The sequence below is a fragment of the Arvicanthis niloticus genome, chromosome 10 (genome assembly GCF_011762505.2).
Source record: "Arvicanthis niloticus isolate mArvNil1 chromosome 10, mArvNil1.pat.X, whole genome shotgun sequence".
Lineage (NCBI taxonomy): Eukaryota > Metazoa > Chordata > Mammalia > Rodentia > Muridae > Arvicanthis > Arvicanthis niloticus.
The window spans coordinates 31802427-31823612 of NC_047667.1; the positions used below are offsets into that span (position 1 = coordinate 31802427).

At 37.7% G+C, this 21186-nt stretch overlaps 1 protein-coding gene across 1 annotated transcript in view; it reads right to left on the bottom strand.

Annotated features, from left to right (window-relative positions):
* The window catches only part of Cdc73 (cell division cycle 73), an 89622-nt gene extending 72241 nt beyond the window's left edge, over positions 1-17381 (bottom strand). Inside the window, exons 1-6 of the mRNA XM_034513000.2 lie at positions 17105-17381; positions 14266-14371; positions 10579-10648; positions 5040-5102; positions 4902-4954; positions 25-113 (exon numbers count right to left, since the gene is read on the bottom strand). Of these exons, the coding sequence (XP_034368891.1) occupies positions 25-113; positions 4902-4954; positions 5040-5102; positions 10579-10648; positions 14266-14371; positions 17105-17235 (512 nt within the window). The 5' untranslated portion in view covers positions 17236-17381. The remainder of the gene's footprint in view (positions 1-24; positions 114-4901; positions 4955-5039; positions 5103-10578; positions 10649-14265; positions 14372-17104) is intronic.
* Between the last annotated feature and the right edge of the window lie 3805 nt (positions 17382-21186).

Here is a 21186-nt window from a genome sequence, read left to right on the forward strand (position 1 = left end):
ACTACCTATTTAAGAAACTCTTACCTAATCTGCTCAGTCTGCACGATCCCTTCTTTATGGCCTTCCAAACGAGCTGCCAATCTCTCTTTATCAAGGCGCACACACTCTTCATCCTAAAAATAATCAATGATTAGTAACATTTTAAGTTTTACTTACCTTATACAGGGAAATCACTACACAAAATTTCTTACCAAAATTACTGCAGTACAGTTCCATGTCATATTGTACTAAAGTCACCTTTTACTTACACAGAGACAAGTGTATTTTGGATCATTAAGTATGGAACGGATTTCTGATGTTCCTTGACTTACAATAGGGCTAAAGTTCTATTAAACCACATGTACTGGCTATTTTTATGTCAACTTGACACTGGCTTGAATTATCTGAGAGGAGAGAACCCTAAATGAGAAAATGCCTTCATAAGATTAGCCTATAGGCCTATCGGTCACTCCTCTGTGACCTCTGCTCCAGGTCCTGACTCCAGGTTACACTGTCCTGACTGAGTTCCTGCCCTGACTTCCCTCAGTGATGGATTATGGATGTGGAAGTCAAGTAGATCCTCTCCCTCCCTCCCCCAACTGCTTTTGGTTATGGTGTTTCATCACAGCAACGAGAACTCAAATCAAAATATCACAGCAAATTTAAAACACAAGCCAAAAATGTATTTTACACATCTACCTACTAAATATCATGGCTTAGTGTTGTTTACTTGAACATATACACTAGCCTCTATATAATACAAAGCCTGTTTTATTTTAAAGTGTTGGACATCTTATATTTTTTGAATATTGTGCTGAAAGTAAAATAATTCTTCTAAACATATATGTATTGTTTTTGCATCATTAAAAAGCTTAGAAAAAAAATTACTGAAAAATCATCTGTAAGTTTACAATGTAGTGCCCAGACACTCCCAACCACTACTATTTTCATTAAAAAAATGTTTGTGTATATCTGTGTGTGTGTCTGTGTGTGTGTGTGTATAATTCATACTTCTAAAAAATGTTTTATGTGTACTGAGAATTTTACCTATAGAATGTAAGTGCACCACACACATGCCTGGTGCTTACATAGGAGCTCGAGTTATAGGTGGTTGTGAACTACTAGTTGGTACTGAAAACTGAACCTAGGTTTTCTGCTAGAACAAATATTAACAGCTGAGCCATCTCACCAGCCCCTATAGATCCATTCCTGATTTAAAAATATCTAACTTTTAGAGAAAGTCTTCTAAGTTAATTTTTTTCATTTTGAATGTCATTTTTTTTTTTTAAGTCTGATGCCATAGGTCCTCAAATCTACCAAATAAGAAGTCAAAACACTAGAAGCAAAAAGTTAATAGCTGTCAAACCAAGTTCCTTGGAACATAAAAATCTTCCTACAAAGTTCCCAATAGACTATTTCAAAATCTTATCTGACAAGGATGTGTGGCTCATGCCTATAATCCCAGCAGACAAGCATCAAGAGTTTAAAAACAATTCATTGCTTGAGGTCAACCTGAAAAATATTATTTATAACTTAGAAAGCCAAGAGAAAATTAGTTTGAAAAGCATACAACTAATTAAGAAAAAATCCAATTCAGTAACACCTATTTAAGTCAATGTCTATATTGGACAAATAGATAAGGAGTAAACTCAAGGCTAATAAGTAAGAGTATATGAAACTATATACAATATATTAGCATACTTAAGACTTCAAAAGAGAAAAAATACTAGGCTTCAATTCATGCCTTATTAGTTTTCTACCATGTAAAATGTTAAAACAGACACATCAGCTGAAATAAATGCAAAGATATTTTAGCAAATGCATTTTCATTTTTACCATTTGTAAGAAAGTTATAATCCACGATGGTCAAGGTCCTCAAGAAATTAGTAATTTTAAAAATACAACCTAAATTTTCATTGAATCAGAAATTCTAACCTCATGTTTTCTTTTTTCCTCTTTCCTGCTAATGTTTCAAAGTACTGGTAGCTTTGGTATTTAATTTTTCTTGGGTGTTGAATTTGTTTTAAATGATTATATTGTGATATTTTCATATGTCCAAGTAGATGATGGTCCTAAATGCATTCACTATTTTAACAGTGGCCAGAGTCTTCTTTCATGTAAGGAAATGGGGAAACTTTGTTTTCCTGCCACAAAATTCATACTCAGTGGGGCAGAATGGCTCAGCAGCCATAGTGTCTTGGTTCTAATTCTGGTTGTACAAACCTCAGCAAGTCACTTTTCTGTGGAGTCTATTTACTCACTACAGAGGAATCTTAATTCAGAACATAGCTGCTCTGGTGAAAGATCACATCCAAAGACCTTCTAGGTCTTTGTGATCTGGCAGGAATACAGACACAACTTTAATCCCAGGAGAAAGCAGCAAGTGGATCCCTAAATTCAAGGATAGCCTGGGTATACAGCAAGTTTCAGGTAAAGAAAAGCTTAGGTCTAGGCGTGGTGGTACACACCTTTAATTCCAGCACTCAGGAGACAGAGGCATGCAGATATCTGAGTTCTAGTCAGTTCAGTTCAGTCAGTTCATGGAATTCAGAAGCAGTTTTACCAGGAGAGTTTTACAGAGACAGGTTGAAGAGAGAACAAGCTAGACACAAGTAAAGACAGAACGAGCCAGAAAATGAGAAGGAGACAGAAATTTAGAACATATTGCCAAAGTTAGTATGAGGCCAGGCAAAGCAATTCAATCAGAAACTTAGAGAAGCCAGACTGAATCAATCAGTCAGCTTGGAGAGGGATTTGCACCAGAACAGCTGAGTTAAACCAGCCAAAAGAGTTCAGAAAGAACTAGAAAGGGTGATCTTACTCAGCTGTATGTCTTAGAGGCAGAAAACATTCTAGGCCTAGACTAGATTGTACAGTGGCTAGAAGCTTCCAGGACTATGCCTAGGTTAGCAGTAATCCTCCGAGATGACAATTGCCTCACAGCGGTTTAGTCTAGGGCTACCAACGTCAAAGGGTGGTAGCAAAGAGTCCACTACTTAATATGCCTAAAACATTTAAAATAGTATCTTCTATAGATCCAAAACAAGGAGTTAGTTATCATGACTTAAAAGTACCAGGCTCTTGATTCATCTCAAAAAATACTTAACTAAAATTACATTGTTTCACGATGACATTACTAACGCCACTGTATGTACCTGCCAACCAACATTATACCTAGTTACCTTCCTCATCCTTACTTGTACAAGCTTTGTTGTTTACATGGCAAAAAAAAAGTATATACATTAGTCTAAACTTAAAAGTATATATGTATATTCTAAAATAATATATATGGCTTCTAGTATTGTTAATACTTGATATTTCTTTACTATAAACTAATGCAGATTCATAAAACTGCCAGATTTTAAATTCCTAATAAATTATTCTCTACATCCAGAGGTTTCCTGTGCATATAAGTAGTATGGACCTTGTTAATAAATCATTATTAAGTATTTCTATATGTAATTAAAACTCCAAAAGATATTTTGCTCATAATAATAACTGGTCAACTAGTGGTAACAGCATTTTTTTAATTGTTCAAAAGTGTACATTATGAATAATACTATCTTCTAAAATACACATACTCTATGGTACAGCTCAATCTAGATAATTAACATTGTCATTACTTTACATATTGCCACTTTTTTGTACTGAGAACACTTCTTCCTTAATGTTTTTCAAAATACAATATATAGGTTATTAGTTACCACCACTATACAATAGATACTCTAAAGGTAATTACATTCCTTACCTGTTCTGTATTTCAAGTAAATGTTTTAGTTAGAACCTAAAAATAATTTCAAAAGACTCAGATATTAAAGAGATGGTTGCTATCTAATGGGCTTTTGAGATGCAGTTGGATTCTTACAGCTCTAATGAGTTGATGAATTCCATGGACCTGTAGGAATAGAGCCAGCCTGAAAGAAGCTCAGGCTGTGCTCTGAAATGCTTGCTTGTTCCACATACTTCTCTCTGCAGTAAGCCATCCACTATGCCTTTATGCCATATTCTTTCTTGCACAGGCCCAAAAACAGTGTGGCCAGGCAACTGTGGGCTTAAACCATGAGCCAAAGCAAACCTTTCTTTAACCTGTTTTCCTCAGGTATTTTGTCACAATGACAAGGAAGAGTTATCAGCACACTATCCTAACCCAGTTGTGCTCACTAAAACATGAGACATCTAGAACCTGTATCAGTAGTATTTTAATGATGTACCAATAAGTACTTCGTATTCACAGCCCTGAAAAGTAACACATGTCTCCATACTACCTTACTCTTTACGTTGGCAAAACAAAGCCCCCAGACCAGTTCTGGCATCCATCATCATGTAGTTTTGTCAGAATATCTATCCTTTTAGGTGTGATTTTTGAAGGGTTCCCCATAATATTAATAGAACAGCAAGATGGGGGTTCAGCAAGACTACAAAACCCTGAAAGTCTAGAAACTTAGTACATGACCTTTAACACAATCAGATAATAGTTCCTCACTCTAGATTTAGGACATGGTATTCATCAATAAGGCAAAGAATAGCAAAGCAAATGAAATTGGCATATTCATCACAGAACTTAGATCTGAGCGCTAACACAGTAACATGAACAAGCTACCTATCAATCAATACTTATTTTCAGGGAAAAAAAGCACTTAGAATTACTATAAAGCTTTTTGGTTTGTTTGTTTTGTCTTTTGGGTTTGTTTGTTTGTTTTTGTTTTTCAAAACAGAATTTTTTCTGTGTAGCCCTGGCTTTCCTGGAACTCGCTCAGTAGACCAGGCTGGCCCTTGAACTCACAGGCATTTACCTGCCTCAGCTCCTGAGTGCTGGGATTAAAGGCATGAGCCACTACTGCCCAGCCCATGAAGAATTCTTATTCTACACAATTCCACTTTCAATAACAAATCAAATTATTTTAAAAATAGAGTTGTATTACCTCAATTCGTGGTTTCTTTGCTTCTGCTAAAACTTCATCAGCAGCTCTTTTGACTACAACAAAAATAAATACAAATAAGTGTGTACTTTATGGAAGGGGTTTCGTTTAATGTTCAAGATAATGATGTGACAGGTGTACCTTGAGTAGACCGCTGAAGACCTATTTCCAGGGGGGCACTCCTGTCTATGCTTGCTGATGTTGCTGAAATGGAAAAGAAAGATCATATAAGCAAATCAGTATTTGAGCATATACATTTTGGGTGTTATTCTAAGGGAAGCACTCAAGCTTTGCTTTATTTCTTTTATCCATAGGAGGACTTCTCCAGGTAAAATAGTTTCAAAAGCAGCTCCATAACAGAATTTTATTAACAAGATTACTCAAAATTAGAATTAGAAAGTCTGTGAAAGAACTACTATTTTTAAAAATTTATCTTATAAACTACTAGGATGCTAATTACTGAAGTTAATTGGTCATTTCAGATTATACTCTGGCATAGCAAACACATTTAAAAAGTATGCTTCCCCTAATACTTAAATATGCACACATCATAGAACATGCAAATTGTACTTATTCACAATTGGTAGGAAACTTCCAACTAACCTTCAAATTATTTTATTTTTGAATGCCTCAAAATAAAACTATTGAGAGAGAGAGACAGAGAGAGAGAGACAGAGAGAGAGAGAGAGAGAGACAGACAGACAGACAGAACCTGGTCCCTTCCACAAAGTTTCTATTCTCCTATACAAGTAGCTATTGTCTTGACTATCCTTCTACAGATATAAGAAATACAATTCTATTTATTTATACTATTTTCTGCAAAGGAAGCCTAATATGCACAATATTTTGAAACTTGTTACCCATTAACAAAAGATTATTAGCTCAGACACCCCCTTCCACTCCAGTAGCTATTCCTATTGTATGGAATAACTATAATTCACTTGACTGCTTCCCTATGAGTAGACAGTTCTTTTGTCAGTTTTTACATTTTCAAGTATAGCTCTAGGCCACTTAAAATGTAGGGTGTCTAAGTTGTTTGTGATGGGAAGGGTATAAAGTGTCACAGCCAACAATGCCAAATGCTTCTTGACAACCTCACCAGGGTTTACTGACAAACAGCAACACGTAAGACCTGATTTTTGTATCCTTTAAATTTGTAATTATTATACAATAATTATATATACAAGTAATTACCTTTTCTGTTAATTCTATAACTATTCAAGTCGTTAGTCTTTTGTGCATCTATCTATTTCCAAGGTCCCACTTTATGTGCTAACTAGTACTAGTGCCCCTTTTTTTCCTTATACAAGAGTTAAAACATTTTCCAACTTATCAGGGCTTTTTTTTTTAATGATACAGAACTTGTTTTATTTTTACCAAAACATTAACTGAAAATCCCACCTTCTCCCATTGATGTGACATGTCTTCATTTCAATATTAAATTGGTATGTGTATTTCTAGAGTCAGATACACTGCCATCATACTATAAGGCTAGCCAGCCTCACATCTGTATTCCTCATCCAACATATGAAAGATGTTTTATTAACATATTTACTGACTCACTTTCTCAGTTTTAGGTCTTTAGGTCTTGGGTCTTAGGTCCACAATGATTAGTCTTTGTTCATTATTTTCCTCACATTGTTACAACACTCAATTTTACCAAATAAAATTTAAAATTATTCTGTTGTTCTACTGTTCAAAAAAAGTTGTGTAGACTTTTGAGATCATGCTTTTAACTCATGCTAACAGTTAATAACTTTGTGTTATTAATTATAACAAACCTACAAACATGATATTAACAGCTGTTCAACTTTTTCATTGACCTAGTAACATGTTTAACAAATGAACAAAATGATATATCTGAGAACTAAATTTGTCCTAGGAAAACACAAAAAACGATGTGGATAAACAGCTCACGGAGGCTCTCCCAACGTGATCCTATCTACCAGAGGCATCTTAGACACTCAGGAAAACTCAAGAATCCTGCACTCCTTTCAACAAACTTTGTTTTTTAAGATTTATTTATTGTATGAGTACACTGTAGCTGCCTTCAGACACACCAGAAGAGGGCATTGGATCCCGTTATAGATGGTTGTGAGCCACCATTCCGTTGCTGGGAATTAAACTCAGGACCCTGGAAGAGCAGTTAATGCTCTTAACTGCTGAGCCATCTCTCTAGCCCTGAACACACTTTTTAATAGAGAAAAAATTAGAGTGAGTGTAAAATAAACACACACACACACAAACAGAGGTATATTATGAATCTCATGTTTCAAATAATAAAATTTGCCTTAAATCAAAACAGACAAAAAAAAAAAAATTAGAAGCCTTTTTTTAATCTTTCCATCACGATTGCATTTGCAGGAAAGGTATTCCTTCTCATTCTTTGTTTACCTCACATAAAAGTAACAAGATTTTACATTCTGCACAGTGCCCAAATATAATTTTAGGAATAGCATGGAAGGCCAGTAGTAAAGCACCTGCCACACAAACCTAGCAATCTGAGTTTGATTCCTGGAAGTTACATAAAGGTGGAGGAGAACTGACTCCACCAAGTTACTCTCTGACCTCAACATTCAAGCTGTGGTCCATGCAACCACACACACACATACATACAATTGGGGGCGGGAGGGACTATAAAGAGTTAGACATTTGCTAAAAGAAAAATAGCAAAGAAAACAGTCCTAAAGGTCTTCCTATTATCCACAAGATTCTCTACATACCAACATTACAGCTTAAAAACAAGCAGTAGAAGGTGAAACAAAACTGCTATCGCTGGTTTATTGGTAATAAATTCCATCCGTAGATGAGGCTTATTTATATAATATCAACTTATGTATATTCTATAAGAAAATAATCATTTGTTCAGTTAAGTATCTACCATATACTACTGTTCTAAACTTCATTAAGTAATAAATAAAACAACTGAAACAAATGTTCCTATAATGTTCACTCTCCAAAAGACACCACAGAGATATCCAAGTAAGCAATAAATGTAATTTCAGGTAAAAGTATGGTGGGGTTTTTTTTTTTTTGTTTTTTTTTTTTTTTTAAAAATAAATACGATTTTATTACATAAAAAAAGGTATGAGGCCATTTTGTATTTTAGAATGGTCAGAGATAGTCACTGAGAGAAGAATATTTTAGTATTGATGGGAGATGAGAGCCTAATGGCAATACAGACGATTGAAGACAGAACTGCCAATGCTAGGGCTCTGAGATTATCTAGACCCACTGCAAGATCAATAACCGGCTGCTGTGATAAAGACTGATGGAAGATGAAATCATAGAGATTTAGGCAGAAACAAAATCATGGAGTCTGCAGGGCAAGACACATGAGCTTTATCCTCACAAAAACTGTGATGGAAACCACAAAGAGCCTTGAATAGGTAAATGGAGCAATTAAATATAAATACTTTTCAAAAATAAATCTTGTTAGATACAGAATAAGTTGTAGCAAATACAGAGTAGGACTATGTAAGGTTTTAGAACAGAGGAAGGAAGACAAATGAGACAGGGTTGCAGTAGAGGAAACACTATCATGGTTTTCAAGGCAGAGGAAAGGACTTACAAATGTTGCAGATATGTCAGAAAATGACTTCCTACCAGGATTTAAGGACTAAATCACTGCACGGTTATGTAAGGTACCACCAGTCCTAAGATGACAACAGACTCAGTTTTGTTTTATGTGGGTGGAGATAGAAAGAAGTAAATTAGGCACTCTATTTTGGACATGTTAAATTTCAGATGCCTGTAAAACATTTAAAGGAAGATGACAACAGTACATTTATAAATATGAAGACAAGTCAGTAGGAGAAAAAATGCAGCTAACACTTAAATATGAGGGTTGGGGCCTGATGTTCTACCTTGAAAACTCATGCATAAATTTGACTTCTAAAAAAACTGTTCAAAAAAATAACACTGCTGTTTACCTGAAATTAATTAATAATTTCACGGACAATAACCCATATTCTAAAATATTGTACACATGATATATGGTGAAAAAATATCTAAGCACTGCCAGAAATCACTCTGTACAATAATATTTAATAGCCTAAAGAGGTGATCGCATTATAAGATTACATCACATGGCATTTTAGCAGACAGCTATGCTGACTCAGCTTACTACAACTGCAACAAGTGACTATAAACCTTTAACATACTACCCTTAATTTTATAGTTATGACTTAATACTGCATCTTTTATTTGTTTCCATTTCTCACAACAGTGAATGATATAGCAGAAATATATCCCTGTGCCTAAGTTCTGATAAGTTTTAACTGTGTCTAATAAATTTTTGTATTATAAATGAGTAAAAATCATTTACACACTTATGAAAATACCTTCTTTTTAAGCTAGTATACAACATAACACACCTTTTTCCATAATTTCTTTGTGATACCTAATGTTTTTTAAGACTGGCACAAATCTAAATACCAAAACAAAATCCTCACCACATAAGTGGACCTGTACTTATTAAACCCAAACTGCTCAAAGGCCAACTATATTTGGAATTCAGCAATACGAACAGAACAGGATACTTACAGCATAAAACTTGGAAGATGTCACCTAGAAATGTTAGAGTTTCAAGAGAAAAAGAAAACTCAAGCCATAAGAAATGTCCTGGCCAGTTTCATGTTAACTTGGCACAAGTTATTAGGGAAGGGAAAGCCTCAGTTGAGAAAACGTTTCAGTAAGATTATCTGTAGATAAGGTGTGTAGTGCATTTTCTATATTGGTGACTGATGTGGGAGGGCCCAGGTCACTGCAGGTAGTAACAACCCTGGGCACCAAGGTGGTCCTGGAGGCCACAAGAAAGCAGGCTGAGCAAGCAATGAGGAACAAGCCAATAGCAGCACTCTCCACAGCCTCTGCATCAGTTCCTGTCTCAAGTTCTGGCTCTGACTTCCCTAGATGATGAACTATGAGCTATAGGATGAAATAAATCCTTTCATTCCCAAATTGATTTTGGTCATGGTCATGGTGTCTCATTACAGCAATAGAAACCCTAAGGCAACAAGTCATAGATATGACAAGAAATATATTGAAAGATGAACAAATGGAAAGAAAACCCAGGGCTAGTGTCCCACATGTCACAAGTGAAGGGCTTTAATAAAGCAAGTGTCCAACACTATCCAATGTTCACAGGTAAAGTGGGTAAAAGAAAACAAAAAAATGTGGTCATTCTCAAGTCTCTCTGACCTCACTGAGACTGTGAGGATGAAAGCTAGGCAGAAGGAACTTCAAGAAAGAGGTAACAAATAAGCAGTGATAAGTCTGTCAACTCTTTTTCTTACAGTAATAAAAAGTCAACAGTGATAGAAACGTGGAATCAACAATAACTGTTAAAGCATATCTCTCTCCTACATTTCTTCTAAAACGTAATGACTGAGATGGAGAAATAAAGCAAAGCAAGACAGTAAAGCAAGACAGAAATAGTAATGTACAGAGGCAAAGTCTCTGACAGTGTAAAAAGAACACTCACCTGAGGGGGGAGTGACAACCTAAAAAGAGACAAGTCTGTGCAACTTCAGGGAGAAGCATACAGGCACAGCTTCTGGTAAGGTATTTAATGGAATACAAAATTTCCCACTACATCTATTTTGATAAGAAAGCTTTAAAAAAAAAAAAAAAAAACAATATTTCAGTATTTAAGAGTGAGAGCAAGTTTAGTACTCACATGCTTCCCCATTGAGATATCCAAGTAGATCTTTTCTGTCAGGTCTTCTAACCACAGGAATATTTTCAGTCTGAAGCCAAAATTTTAAATTAGATATTAAATAGAAGCAACTATGAAACTTAATAAATACCATGTAATCTCTGAATCTAACATACCTTGGTAACATGTATTTAAAGTCACATTTATTTTTAAAAGCTAAAAAGAATCTAAAAGTTTTGAAAATTTCTCAAATGTTAATTTTCAGTAACTTTACTTTTGAAATTTCATAAAGATATATTCAAGACAGTTGTTTGAAAGTAATAACTTTATCTTTTTACAAAGTACCAATCCCAGGCTCTCAACCCTTGGCTTCACTGTTCTTTTAGCACTTATAAGACCACATCTTTTCAGTAGTCCCAATGTTGTCTCACTTTATACAGTATCTGTAGTGTTTTTCCACCACACAGACCAAACCTCATTAACTATTCAACTAAAATTCTTCCCACTAAACACTACATAAACACTAAATATATATTCTGATAATCAGTAAGATCGAGAAAAATAAACTATAAAAAAATGTTAACTGTAGTATTTAACCTATATTTCTTTTTTTCCTTGAGTGTGTAAAAATTCAAATAACAGAGAGAAAAAGAGATTTGAAAAATTCTTGTGTGAGAGCATGAATTTAGAAAAATGAGTAGTTTTTCTTTAATCCACCTACAATCATCACTTGTAAAAGATTATAATTGGGGCTGTGGAGATGGCTCAGCAATTAGAGCACTTGCTGCTCTTACAGAAGACCAAAGTTTGATTCCCAGCATTCCCAGTTACAGGTGACCCACAACCACCTGTAACTCCAGTTCGTGAAAGGGGTTAAATGTCTCTGACCTTCTCTGGTACCAGCAGTCAGTCATGTGTACTTAGAGCCACACATAGACACGTAAGTAAAAAATAGCAAATCTTTTTAAAAGATGATTAAAACAAATAAACTGTATACTGCAGGCATCAAGTCACCTTTGGGCCAATGATTTTTGCCATTGTCACAATTTCCCTTATCATTTTTCTAATGTAAACAATGGAATGAAAGAAAAACTGGTTGCCAAGGAATTACACAGATTAAAACCTTTGTCAACTATTATAAACAACAATAAAGTGATGAGAACTCTTAGTATCACTAGCTTATTACATCACAATGGCCACTGTGTCACTCCACCCATTATTTGCACATACATTTTTCTGACTTAGCTGAACAAATAAATCACCTATTTTTTTCTTCAGCTTATGTATGGAAAAATTTTACAAATTTGTGTATGTGTGTGTATATATATGTATGTATATATATACACATACACATATGTATATATACATATATACACATACATATGTATGTATATATATATATATATATATACACACACACACGTTGAAAACCTTCAAGTATTTTTCTTGTTATTTTTTAATCAGCATACCTGAAATATTACACATACCTGAATTAATGTTCTTTTTGTTTTGTTGTTTTTCCGAGACGAGGTTTCTCTATGTAGACATAGCTATCCTGGAACTCACTACGGAGATGAGACAGGCTTTGATCTTACAGAGATCCACCTGCCTCTGCCTCCCAAGTACTGAGATTAAAGCTACATACTATCAGCACCCTGCTTCAATTGATGTTCTTCAAATTATTATCTCAAAGCCTGATCATATATTTCAGAACCATTTAAAGTGTGGTTTATACCCGAGAAGCCGCAGGTCTCACTAAAAGGCCCCAGGATCAGAACACCTTTCCAGGAAGAAACCATACAACATAGAGCAAGGAATGTGGTAACTTAAAAAGCAACCTCTAATTTGTGAAGCTACAAAATTTTAGATCTCTGCCCCATGTCATTTAGAATATTTTTAAGTAAAACAAGAGTTATATCTTATATGACTATAAATCTAAGTCCTAGAATCCACAGTAACATGGTAACTGCTAGTTATGAACAATAACCGCTCATAAAAATAGTCTTGCTAGGCAGTGGTGGCAGGTACCTTTAATCCCAGCACTCGGGAGGCAGAGGTAGGTGGATCTCTGAACTGGAGGCATCTTGGTCTACAGTGTAAATTCCAGGCCAGCCAGGGCTTCACAGAGAAACTCTGTCTTGGAAAACAAAACTATATATGTATGTGTGTGTATGTGTGCGTGTGGGTGTGCGTGTGCGTGTGTATGAAATGTTTAAATCTCTAAGTACTTAAATTTAACAAACAATTCTAATTATTGCTTTATTAGGCTTTTAAAGATCTAATAATGTAATAGCCAGTTATTAATTTTCCCTGCTACTTACCAACTTTAAGATTTTTATGTAACATTGACTATATATTTCTTACTTAGAAAAACGGTCCTACTAAAGCAAAATAAATGATGAAGTACTCTCAACTGGTCCAAATAACAAGTTACTATTCAAAAACCTCAACTGTCTCTCCTTTGAAGGAACAGTTAGAAAAGTAAACCTCACATAAGCTATTGCAATCCAGCAGGAGTGTTAGGTAGCCACAACCTAGCTCTAGTGATGGAGGCACAGTGATGATTCGACGAGGAGTTTGTTTTGAGAATATTCAGAAATAAAAGGACTACTTTCAAATTAATACAATGCAGTAAAGTTAAAACAACTTTTAGAGTAGATATTTGATTATATCAATATCTCCAAAATAATTCTATGTCTGATCCTATCAAGGAGTCTGATAAGGACTACTTTTAATAAAAGCTAAAGGGCTGCAGTGTCTCTCAGAAGAAAACTTGCCTAGCAAGCAAAGTCCTGGGTTCAGTGCCCAACACCATATTAACAGGACATGACTGCAGACACATCTAATCCCAGCACTTAAGGATAGAGACAGGAGAATCACAAGTTCAAGGTCGTCCTCACTTAACACAGGTGCTGGAGGTTACATGAGACCTGAGTCCTCCCAATAATCAAGGAAAGTATCTGGGGAACCATCTTATTTGCAAATTTATGACAATTTGCAACTTCAAACTCAAATAACTCCGAATCCTACTTAGCAGTTTTTAAACATCCCTTACCAGTGGAAGAACCTCATCATAACAACCTCTGTGAACTGAGATATTTTTAAATGTTCCTAATAATTTCCTCTCAACAATAAATTTTCAAACACTGAAAAAGCAGATAAAACTGAAAAAAAAATACATTTATCAATAAAGTACAAAAAGAATTGTTTTGTTTAAAATTCTAAAGTATGTTTATGTTGTGCTCATTTACTGAGATTTTCATACTTTAGTACTAAATTCATATCATTTTTATACTGTTTTCTTAAAATTAAACTATAGTTCTGAATTATCAGAATTCTTCATATATATATATTGGTTTTTCAAGACAGGGTTCCTCTGTGTAGCCCTGGCTGTCCTGGAACTCACTCTGTAGACCAGGCTGGCCTCGAACTCAGAAATCCGCCTACCTCTGCCTCCCAAGTGCTGGAATTAAAGGCGTGTGTCACCACTGCCCGGCAACGTGTATTTTGAAACATCAATTTAAGTGCTTTTAAAAGTTGTTATAAACATTATGTGTATTTTACATGAATAATGAATTGCCGACTAAAAAATCAGAATAACTCACACAGCAGCTTAATTTTCACTCTCCATGACAACTTCAGAGATCTGAAACCCATGGGTGAAGTTAACTGTTTGATCAATGGAGTTTTAAAATGACTTCTACTTACAGCTGCACGCCGGACATAAACAGGATGGGAAAGGTGCACATTATTAAGAAGAAATAAGATAGAATCCAATGTGTAGTATTCTCTGGGTTGGCCTTCCTTTCCGGTCCTAAAATGATTAAGGCATGACTTTTATTAAGATTCTTAAGTTAAATACTTGACCTTGGTCATATGCATTCATTTATCTGTATCTAACTGATTATCTGACAATGTATTTGACATAGCAGAAATATACATGTAATATAAACTTTCATAGTGAGTTGTCATTAGAGCAATAAGAAGACAAAAATGCAAAAAGGGGGGAAAGAACATAAATTAAAAATACTATATATACTTTTTCTTTTCTTTTTTTTAAGACAGGCAAGGTCCCATGTATCCCAGCTGGCCTCAAATCTGCTACACAGCTGGGACATCATGTACTCCCCACCATATCTCATGATATGCGGTGTTGGAGATCAAGTGCAAAAACTCAGACATACTTGGGCAAGCAGTCTACCAACTGAGCTTCATCTTCAACTACACTTTATGCATATTTTAAAATAAAACTTAAATTGAGTTCTGGACTCTGTCAACAGAGAAAAAAATAAAACCAGCTGCAGAATGGAAAGGATTATCCATAGAAAACAAACTACTTAGATGAAGGTTTTACTAGGAATGCACTTACAAGATGTACATTGTATAACTTACAAGATAACATTGTATCTAAACAAGATACTGCTGTACAACATCCTCAACAACATTCTGAAGCTAAAAGGATCAAACTAGACCAATAAAACAAAACTATAATATAACTCTGTGCTCTTGGGAATACAAGCTAATGCTAACACATACACCGCTTTACAAGCCCTTCCTTTCTCCCCATCTACTTATGACGGTTCAACTGTATGAATCCATTTAAATACAGCTCCCTGTAATTTGTCCTAAACCTCCTTTACTAGCTTCTATTATCACTTTTCCTCTAAACAAGTGCTTCTCAGCCCTCCTGATGCTACAACCCTTGAATTCAATTCCTCGTGTTGTAACCTCCAACTAAAAAATAATTTTTGTTGCTACTTCCTAACTGTAATTTTGCTGCTATTATAAATGTAACCATGTTTTCTGATGGTCTTAGGTGATCCCTATGAAAAGGTCTTTCACACCCTCCAAAGGATCTCAACCCACAGGTTAAGAACCACTGCTCTAAAGTGATATACGTCAAATCACTCATTATTAATCATTATACAAAGTAATTAGCATAAAAATAGAAAGCACTGGATGCCTTAGGGCCTGACTAATCTTTTATAGATATACATACATGCAGAGACAATAACTTCTGCTGAAGATTTCATGTTGGAAATTTCAAATGTCTTCTAAGTTTTACTTTTTCACTCCTTTGTATGCTCTTGTCAAAACATGTCCTTTCCAGGTCTCATGTCTTAAGTCTACAGTTCCCCCGCAATGGAAGGCTATCCCACTATTTTACTCAAATCCTTGGTTGTTCTTTAAAGTTTACTCATCTGTCCATTCATTTATTCCAGACTTTGTAGAATGGACAAAATACACTTCTCTACCGTCCCACCTACAAGTAAACAACTGTTCTCTTACTTTCAGCTGGAAAACATTTCAGATCAACTTAATCTGTTTCACCTTTTCTAGCCAAAATAGCTTAAGGAAGGAACCAGAGTTTTAGGCTTTTTTTTTTTTTTTCAAGTTAAGCTTCCTTTATCCCTTGGGTTTTCTGAAGAAAATTATATTCATTAAAGCCCAATAAAATAGTTTTGTGTAATTTATTTGAATGAGTAAAACATGGGAAACTCAAAATGTCAATCAACATTTCAAAAAGGAAATCAGTAAGCCCAAAGAAATCTTAACATTTTCTCATTTTTAATTGATCATTCATAAAGTCATTCAAATAAAATGGGTACCAAAATTCTGACTCAGGATTCTAATTATCAAAGAGAAGCATCAATGGCAATCACATCATTACAGATGCCCTCCAAAAAGGATTTTTCAACTTGATCCTCTGTGATTTCCTGAACGACTTAAATTCATGGCATCCATGGAACAACATTCCCAAACGTTTTTTTTTTTTTTTTTCCTTTGAAAGCGCTTTCTGAAAAGCACATAAGGATCAACTTCTCAGACCCGTATGTAAAACTCACTTCATTTCACCAGTAACTTTCTCCCCAACAAAGTCCTGCTTTCATGTCCAATACTGATTTTTGCAGACTTCCAAACTCTCCCAATCTTTCCAAAACTGTAAGTAGTAGTTGTCTATCTACCCCCCCTTTTTTTCTCTTGAGGAATAACATCAACCTTCCCTATTATGGAAAAGAAAGAAAGGAAGGAAGAAAGAAAGAAAAGAGGAGAAGAGAAAGAAAGAGAGAAAATAAATTACCGAGGCGCTCGAAGAGCCAGAGACAGTTGCAACACATGGCAGCCTCTGGGAGATTAGAAAAACAAAAAACTAAGAACAAAAAGCGACTGGGTGGCCGCCAGATGCTGCGAGATGCTCATTCTACACCTCTGTTCATTCAGGTAGACGTGCACCAGCCCTACACAGCGCGGACAACCTGTACCAGCCTGAACACCAACTGGCAAGTCGGAAACTCCCATGGTACCTTCTTTCCCTTTGGCTTCTCCAACACAGAGAAGATCTGACCGCTCTAGGATCCGCTCCACTTCTTCCCTCCTCACCCTAAAAGTACAACTTCTTCTCCCGAGAATAACTTTTTCCCAGAGCACCCATTTTTCCTCTCATCCCTGAGGGACTCTGGGGGGGAGGAGGGCTTAAGGGAAGAGGTCGTCCGGGGGCGCCCGACGCTGCCCCGCCACCACTAGGCCAAAGCCAAGCCGCACTTACCCCCAAACTACATAGTTGGTCTTCACATTCTTGGGCCAGGAGAACTCGCCGAAGATCACTTCATCCCCCTTGACCACAATCTCCTTCTTCTGGATGTTGTACTGTCGCAGGACGCTGAGCACGTCCGCCATCTTCGCCCCCCTTGCTGCTGCCGCCGCCGCCGCCGCGGGCCCCGGGCACCGCCGTCGCCGCCGCGCCTGCCGCCTCCTTTCCCCGTCGCCTCGCCCTCGTCCCCCGCCGCCGCCGCCGCCGCGAACCAACACCCGCCACACTAACAGCCGTCCGCGTCTACGACAGCAGCACGGGCAGAAGCCACCCAGGCCGCCGAGGACCCCGCGCTATATAAGGCAAGGCCCCGCCGCGGGCTGCCCGCGGAGAACGCCTGACTGACCCACGCTCCGCCAGGGCCGCGGGCCGCCGCCAGGGGGCGCCGCGGCCGCCGGAGCAGACGCGCCTCCCAGACGCCCGCGGGGCACGCCGCGGACTCTGGGAAACCGGGAGCCGGCCTCCGCGCTCCCGGGGAGCTGCGCCTTAGCGGGATCGAGCCGGCGCGGGCTCCGAGGCTCGCACCGGGCGAGCGACAGGTGCGCGCGCACCTGCTGGGCGCTTCCGCACTTTCGATCCCAGAGCGCGCGCTGGGTGATTGAGTTTCCCGGCCCCGGGCTTCGCTTCCTTCCCTGGAAGGCCTCCCTCTCTGGAGCCACACACAGAACTACCTTTCTGTCCGCATGGGAACCGCGCTCAACGAAATAGCTTCCCGTGGTCACGATAAGCTACTAGGGAAAGCTAGAGCCTTGGAATGTGGACGTTTTCAAGTTTAGCCTGGGTTTTAATGAGGGGCGGATGTGCAAAGAGGGAAAGAGAAGAGTTAGGTGGAGAACAGTTCTGGCACCGTTTGTTGGTCGCTGGTCTCTTAACATCGCTTGGTTGGTGGGCAGAATAAAAGTAATGAGAGAATAAGCTGAGAGCACTCCAGCGCGTCGACGAAGTACAATTCATTGTTGACTCTTCCCCTCCCCTCCCCCCCACCCTCCTTGGAAACAACTTTTTCCATCCCGGCAACTTCTCCCGGGTAATCACAAAAAAAGCCTCAAGTGGTATCAAGTTATGAATGGATGAAATACTCCTTCAAAAACCTCAACTTTCAGACGACCAGATTTTTAAATGGCACTCAAGCTTACCGGTGCCTCTATGGTTACGGGAACCTAGAAATCAATTCTGCATACTATGTACCTGTGTACCTTAAGCATATACTTCAAGCCTAATGTTTCTTTTTCACTCTGTGAGAAGGAGGCACACTTTGCTACTTATAAAACCAGATACTCTGGCCTGTTTTTTTTTTGGGGGGGGGGGCGGGGGGGATTGAACTTTTGTTACATGTAGCAAACAGTACCTTGGGTATGGAAGTATGAGGTTTAAAAAAAAAAAATGTCTGCTCCACAAATCTTTTTTCCCTTCAACGTATCTCTGAACCTCACTGCAAATGCAGGTTGTAAAGAACTGACTGTGCTTATTTCTTTCACATCTCTGTATTTATGTATCACGTGTATGTATGTATTTATGTATCACAGCCCCCAGTATTTTCTTGTCCCCTTCGTTTGCTTACCTACCTGCTGCTAAGAAATGAACCGACTGTATGACATATATTATATCTTGGTCATACGTACTGTACTTGGTACAGTAACAGCTCCTAGAAAGAAGTTGAATTAGTAAGTGAAAAGATCAAGTAAAGTTTGAGGTAATAAATAGGTGGATAGGTTTCATAATGAGTTAAGAGAGTCAACAATAGTTTTTATGAATTTTATTTCATATACGAATCATTTCCAATTAATTTCTCTTTTTGATTAATTTATGTTTTTAAGGTAGTTGATCCCTAAACTCAACGTTGTAAGATACATGGTTAGTAATTTATTGCTTGTAACAGTTAAAGCACTGAAATTGTTACATTGTTTTTGTTATATGAATTCCCTTAAATTGTCCTTCTCATGTTGGTTAAGACAAGAAGGTCAAACTCTAATAAAAGATAATAGTAGCCATAGAACTGAGAACTTGGGAAAGTAACTAAAAATGACATTCAAAATGGTTTTATCGTGGGCAAAAGCTGTGCATTTCATACTGACACATAAGCATTGGTAGCAACCAACAGCTCTCTATTGGACTTAAGACCCACTCAACAAGAGGGACAGCATTCCTGGTACAAAAGACCTAGCTAACTCCCCATGCTAGTAAAGTCCTGGATCTCGAAGGAGAACCTACAATCAGCACTTTACTAAGTCAGCCCACTCCCTGACTACATTCTAAATATTTATCCTTATGCCCATGAACAAGTGTAATTCTTACCCCCTCTTCAAAAGTTTTTCTCTTTGCAACAAATAAAGACCATTGCAGGAAACCACAACTGATCAAATGCAGAGTCGTGGAGCTGAGCCCTAACGGACACATCTACAACACAACCCCTGCACATAAGTCTCAAGGATCATTTCCAAAGAGGGAGTGGAAAGACTGAAGGAGTCAGAAGAGCAGGAAAGTTGCTGGGAGACTGAGTCTCTGAGAAATGTCAGAGAAGCTACACCCATGAAGTCTCACTAACTTGGCTGCCTAAATATGACCTGAACAAGAAAAGACATGAACAGAATGCTAACATGGGAGGGAGAATGCTCATGGGACCACAACCCTAGACAACCCAAGCAGCAAGGATTGCTCAGAGAGGGTGATATAGTCTTCCCCACGGAAAAGCACAATTGCTTATCCAAACCAAATGGTCAGTCCTGACAGCATACAGATACATATACATATATATGTGTGTGTGTGTTTGTGTTGTGTGTGACTGAGCAGATTACATTTATATATTTGAAACTGTGTATATGTAACAATTTAAGAAAAAGATCATGAATTTGAAAGAGCAGAGGAAGGGTTCTTGGAAGGATCTAGGAAAGGGAAGGGGGTAATAATATAATTATATTATAATCTCAAAAAATTAAAAAAGTAAGCTGTGCATATCTGTAATCACGAATACTAGAATTCCCAACAACTCTTAGTTTAAGGTTTATTGATCGAATAGCTAGCCAACAATCAGAAAGTATCCCGTTTGCTTCTTAGCCTGGAAATTATGGGTACACTAAATACATCTATAGATCTTTGTATAGTCATTGAATCCTGGTAAATCTTTTTGCTTGCTGTATCTCAGTGTCTCTCTTTCCAAATGCTATAAAGCTTGGACCTGACAGTGTCTTCACACCTTACTTTTTATGCTTGTTCATGACCACAGAAACATCTTCTGTGCTTCTCGTGGTTGGCAGCTCACTTATTTTTTAACACAAACAGCAAAACAAGCTCTCCCCCCTCTCCCCCCTCTCCCCCCTCTCCCCCCTCTCCCCCCTCTCCCCCCCCTCCCCCCTCTCTCCTTTCTCCTCTCTCCCCACCCTTTGATTTCTCTGTGTAGCCCTGCTTATCCTAGAACTCACTCTGTTGACCAGGCTGGCCTCAAGCTCAGAAAGATCTGATTAGCTTTGCCTATGCCTCTGCCTCCACCTTCTGTGCTAAGATTAAAGATGTGTAGCCCAGCCATCGATGCAGCTGCCACCACCACCACCACCACCACCACCACCACCACTACCACTCGACAAGGGGAAAGGAAATATTATCAAAGAAACACTAGCAACAAAACACAGTAACAGGCCAGGCTACACCTGTCTCAAACACAAACAAGATTCCCTTCCTCCTGCTGACACAGCCCCTCTGTCCTTGGCTGCTGCCTTCTTTGTCCATTAGAGCTCCCAGCACATAAATTACTGTTTTTCATTCCTACTCTGATAATCCCAACGCCTCTGCCAAGTTTTTCTGATACTTTGTTCTGACTTTATCGTGTTTTTATTCTGTTTGATAAATCTTATAATTTTCATGGTGTACCAGTTAAAGGGAATGGCTGTAAGGCCTTGAAGTGTGCCATTAAGTTTCAGGGAAGGGAATACCTTCTACAGTCAGATAAATAGCATTCCGTCTCCAAATTGGGCTTGTGGTGCTGACTGAGGACGATGCCCATTCTCCTCTGTCTCAGAGAGGCAGGACAGATCGAAGAGTCT